Below are 5,330 nucleotides of genomic sequence, written 5' to 3' on the forward strand. Positions count from 1 at the left end.
ATGGTCAGTTAAATTCCCAAGAACTCAGAGCCTGTCTAACCATGTTCCTGATCCGGACAGTCAGGACTTTCTCCCAACTCTTTTCTTTTTGTGTTTAAGACTAAATTGTGACCTTGCTCCTATCATCTTCTTTCCCTGTGACTTTATCGGACAACCATGAGAAGTTTTAGGCATTAACACTAGGGAGCGGAGTTACCCCAACACATGCCAATTCCACTATTTTTACGGCTTTGAACCACAAGCAAACAACACATGTAGTATTTTAGAAACAAACAAACAAAAACCCTAAAATAATAAATTCTATTTAGAAAAATAATTGCTTTATTGTTGTCACGCCTTCCTGATCAGTTGCCCAAGTCCTAAACACCTTTCAGAAAATAATTTACACGCTGCAGAATAGCTTATCGAGCAATGCGGCATATTTTGTCTTATGGCCATCTTAGTCATTCCTTGTTACCACGACCGGTGGTGCCTTTGACCAGCGTCAAGTGCTATGCCGTAACCTTCCCAAGTGCTGTTACGGGGCTGCAAGCCCTGCCTGCCCCGCGGCCTGGCTCAGGTTGGAATGGGGATGAAGCTGGTTGATTTGGAGTGAGGCGATTCTCTCCAGGTGTTCAAGCTGTGGGTTGGGCTTCTGTTGTTGGTAAAAGAAGTCTGTCGCCTGCTGTTGCTGTTTGAATCTTCTTTACTCAGCGTCTGCTTTATTTTTTGGCAGCAAGGGAAGCTCTGTATGCAGTCTTGCAGGAGGTGTCCGCTGAAGAACATGTAGATCCACGGGTTACAGCAACTGTTCAGACTGGCCAACAGAGCCGTGACGGTAGTCGCAGTGTTTTCAGAATCTGGGGAGAGAGGAAGAAAGCAGTTTAATCATCAAGAGAACATTCACACCGTTCAGTCAATTGCTTAATTAACTGCTGGATTTATTTTCCTGAATAATTCTAGTTCTAAAAGTTGAGCAGCAGCATTTTAAATGAATAATGAGGACATAATCAGGAAAGTTCTTCTATATGTAAGGCTGCCATTGCAGTCAACAGGAATTTGTCTGAACAGACTTTAAAAAGCTGTGACAGAAGAAGTTATGGGACAATCCATCCAAAATAATGCTTTAGTCCCGTTTCCACTGATGTTCATCTATGTGTTGATAAGCGCATGCTTTAAATACTGAACAGTTTTTATTCAGACTTTTGTTTTAAAAGTTGGTTACCCTGGGAGGCAATGGCAAAATTCCCACTGATTTCCCACTGCTTTCAATAATACTGAATTTTGCTGTATACATTTGCATGCTGAAAAGTGTTGAATGCTCAAGTAACTACTGGCTTGTGAATCAAATCTGGATTTCAGAGGTTGAACGAATTTTACTTAAGGGAAAATGGAAGTTAGCACTATGCAATAAAACAGCCATGGTCTTCTACCTTCAATAACTAGATAAATTATCAAATACTCTAAATATATATTTAGTCTAATCAATTATTAGTGACCTTTCTTTGTAAATATTGAATCTCCAAAGAAGTCTAATTGCTGTGTTACGCCGTTCCGTAGATTTAAAGAATCTCTTCAAACAAACCTACCAAATACCCATCTGTTCAATTAGGTTTGCGTTTCTTTTGAAGTAAAAAAAACCCCATCTACTTGTCTACCACAAGCCTTTATTTCTCTGTAGAGACCTGCATTTTAGACTTGACTGTAGTCCCATATTAGGGGCGATCAATGCTCTCACTACAGTAAGTGATAATTTGGGGATATTAAAAAAATAACGAGAAATTATGAATTCCAACATTTTGAGTTGCATCTTTTTCATTATGAGCAAACAGGGTATATGTTACTATGTTGCCTGTCATTCCCCGTGTAATAACTTTTAAACTCCTCAATTATTGTCAGCCAGATTTAATAGAGGGACAGGTATCTCCAAAATACTAAATTGCCGCTGTTTCACGAGAACTGGTGGCTGACTAAAGGAGCTGCTCGGAGGTGACTGCCCTATCGAGAGGATGGGTTCGGGGTGTGCTCAACCCCATTATTAGACAGCAGGGAATGCACACGCAAAGCAGTTACAGGAAAGCAGGCTTAGTAAGTTCCCTGCTCACATAACCACCCGTGACATACATGTGCGTATGTTTAACCACAAGACAGAAAGTTTCTAAAGTTTCATTCATCGGCAGCTTCAAATGGAAGAAAACATTGCCGGTTCAAATCAACGCAGCAAATACTTCAGTCCCCATCCGCTAATTTTGCTCCGGATGAGACGGCAGCGGCTGCTGCTCCTCTCCGGGGGCCCAGCCGCCCCCAGCAGCCGCTCCGCCCCGGCTGCTCCCGGGCCGGGCCGGGCCGAGCCGAGCCGAGCGCCGCTGGCTCCGCGCCGCCGCTCCCCGGGGCCGCCCCGTCCGGGAGTGCGAGCCGTGTCGGCGGGCGGCCCCGAGGGCTTGCTCGCCCCGCCGCAGGAAGGCGCCTGCGGGGCGGAGGGCTTTTAGCCGCTGTTCCCCGCGGGCAGAGGGGCTCGTTCGGCGGGACGGCGCGGGGAGGGCGCGCCCGGCTCCCGCTCCCGCTCTCGGCTTCCGCGCCCCATCTCCCCCGCGCTCGGCTCAGGACGGCGCAGCGCCCCGGGCAAGCCGGCTGCGCCCCCGGCGGACCCCAACGTGTGCCGGTGCGGCCGGGGGAAAAGCGGCGGCGAGCCCTCCCGGTGCCCGCCGGGGCCTCTCCGTCACCTACCGACCCAGGGGAAGCGCTGGTCCCAGACGGACCACATCTGGATGGTGAAGAAGGGCGCCCAGCAGACGACGTACGCCGAGACGATGACGAAGGTCATCTTGACGGTGCGGATCTTGGCGCGGGAGATGGTCTTGACGCTGCTGACACAGGGGGCGAGCAGCAGCCCCCGCCGCCCGCCGCCGCCGCCCGCCCGCCGCCCGCCGCCCGCCGCCGCCTCCCCCGGGCGCGTCTTGCCGCGGACGTTGCGCCAGATGTGGTAGCAGATGAAGCCGTAGCAGGTGACGAGGATGAGGACGGGCGCGACGAAGATGCCGCCGGTGATCCAGGTGATGTAGGCGCGCGGTCCCCAGGGCATGATGAAGTGCGCCCAGCAGTCGTAGACCTGCGAGCCGCGCTCCACCTCGCTGAGGGAGAAGATGAAGTACTGCGGGGTGCTGAGCAGCAGGCTGAGCGCCCAGGCCGCCGCGATCATCCCGTAGGAGCGCTTGGTGGGCTGCTGCAGCGTCTTCAGCGGGTGGCAGACGGCGATGTAGCGGTCGGCGGTCATGGCCACCAGCATGTACGCCGAGGCGAACATGCCGAAGACCTGCAGGTGCTTGACGACCCGGCAGAGCCCGTCGGGGCCGTGGAAGCGGTGGGTCACCTCCCAGCAGAGCTGGGGCAGCACCTGGAAGAAGGCCACCACCAGGTCGGCCAGGCTGAGGTGGCGGATGAAGAGGTGCATGCGGGACGCCTTGCGCGGCGTGCGCCGCAGGGCCAGCAGCACGCTGCCGTTGCCCACCACCGCCACGGCGAAGGTGACGGCCAGCACGGCGATCTCCAGCTTCGCCAGCTCCTCGTCCCGCCCGAAGGGGTCCCAGCCACCCAGGCTGCCGTTGGGCGACCCCGACCACGCCTCGGGGCTGGGGCTGCTGCCGCCGCCGGGCTCCGCCGCCCGCCACCGGCTGCCGTTCCCGGGCGAGGGCGCGGCCCGGGGGGAGCCGGCGCCGCCGGCGAGGCGCATGGAGAGGGCTGCGCGGCGGGGCCCGGCCCGGCCCGACCCCCGCACGCCCGCCCGGCCGCCGCCGCCTCCCCGCTCCGGCGGCGCGGAGCGCCGGGCCAGGTGCCTTTATCCCTCGCCGCGGGAGGCGAGGCGAGGCGAGGCGAGGGGGGAGCTCCCGTGCCAGTGGCTGCCCGGCGCCTGACGCCAGCCCCCGCCTTCCCCCGGCTGCCGCCGCCGCCCCGTCCGCGCCCCGCGCCCGCCCGCCCCCGCCGGCGCGGAGAGGCTCGTCCCGCCGCGCCCCCGGAGGGGAGCGCCCCGCCGAGCCCCCGGGCCGCTCCGCCCAAGAAGTGCTGCTCCGCGGGGGAAGGGGGTCCGCCGCCCCTTCCCTGCCCCCGCGGAGCCCGGGGAGCCACACGGGGAAGCGGGAAGAGCTGCTCGGGCTGAAAGGTTGCGCCCGGAGAGCTCCCTCACGGCCTCTCACAGCAGCGCTTAGAAGTTTAACTGAGAACAAAAATGTTGCCGTAAGCAGGCCGAGCAGGTGGAGGTCTGTCAGTAGCAGTCCACACGCCCCCGGGCCCGCTGCTACCCAAGGCAAAGGGGCCGGTCGGTAAGGAGCGCTGGTTTGGCTCCAAGAGAGATCCCATCTGGGCCTTTGGCATTTCACGGTCGTGCTGGGATAAACGCCTGCGGAGTGAATGATCAGGAAAAACAGCAGGAGTTTGAAAGCAGCTCACTAAACCTCGTGTTTTTAAAGGGGTCAGGATTTCATCTAGGACAATAAACGTCCTCCAGATGTTAGCATGTAGGTCTAAAAATCATGTTTCTACAGGTACAATCAAAATCTCCTCATTTCCTAGAGAGTTCCTGGCAGTGGGTCAGTTAAATCTCTGTTTTAAACATGTTTGAGCTGAAGACTTCTCTTCCTCTTGGTAGAGTGGACTCGGTGCAAATTCTGGTCCCATTTCCAGGAGTGTGGATTTGCACCCTGATTTTACCGGAACCTGAATTTGACGCTTCGTTTAGAAACCGTTTCCTTCAGTCACACAAAAATGCATAAGATTACAACAAAGAAATATTACATGAGATGCCAATCCTACTTCATTTTTAATGAAACCCTCTAGGTCTACTCATATGTGATTGCAATTTAGTTGCAAAAAATAAGGGGGGGGGTCCTACTGGTTTTACAGGGAGAAGGAAAAGGGTGAAGAATTAAAGATTAAACCTTACTTCTTTGCTTAAAAAGATGTTTCCAAAAGTCTTGACTCCGGAAGAGTCTTCCAGCTTAACATATGAGAAGATGCCATGCTTCCGAACATACTAGAATTGTGCAAGGCTTTATCCCAAGCTTTTTGCCTTTTTCTGGACTTGTTAGCCCGTGAGAGGGTACGCACACCCACGCAAGCCTGTCGCTGCCCTTCCTTTGCTTGGGGGTCGGTGGCAGTAGTCTAGGAGGGCACCTGCTCCAACAGTGCAAATAATCGGCATGAGCTTTTCTGTAAAAAGCCGCAAAAAAACACCCAAACCTGGAATACAGATAAAAAATGTGGCTGTCTTAAGTTTCCAGTAAACTTATTTCTTTAAAGGTGCCTTTGTTCCAAAGCCTAATTTTTATGAACAGTTCAGTGCATTATTCACAGCTTAG

The 5,330-nt window shown here is 54.5% G+C and overlaps 1 protein-coding gene across 1 annotated transcript; it reads right to left on the reverse strand.

The window, feature by feature from the left end:
* Positions 1 to 555: 555 nt before the first annotated feature.
* AVPR1A (arginine vasopressin receptor 1A) lies at positions 556 to 3,709 on the reverse strand. Its single transcript, XM_075491606.1, has 2 exons — positions 2,707 to 3,709; positions 556 to 839 (listed from the first exon to the last, which is right to left on the reverse strand). Exons 1-2 carry the CDS (start codon positions 3,707 to 3,709, stop codon positions 556 to 558), a joined length of 1,287 nt encoding a protein of 428 aa, XP_075347721.1.
* Between the last annotated feature and the right edge of the window lie 1,621 nt (positions 3,710 to 5,330).

This window comes from Mycteria americana, chromosome 1 (genome assembly GCF_035582795.1).
Source record: "Mycteria americana isolate JAX WOST 10 ecotype Jacksonville Zoo and Gardens chromosome 1, USCA_MyAme_1.0, whole genome shotgun sequence".
In the NCBI taxonomy this organism is placed as follows: Eukaryota; Metazoa; Chordata; class Aves; order Ciconiiformes; family Ciconiidae; genus Mycteria; species Mycteria americana.

What these genes read in the sequence shown, in the direction of transcription:
- AVPR1A (XM_075491606.1), bottom strand. Translation starts at nt 3,709, where the DNA reads ATGCGCCTCGCCGGCGGCGCCGGCTCCCCCCGGGCCGCGCCCTCGCCC. An exon ending in CCAGCGCTTCCCCTGGGTCG is followed by an intron (nt 840 to 2,706) that starts GTAGGTGACGGA and finishes CTCTCTCCCCAG; the next exon opens with ATTCTGAAAACACTGCGACT.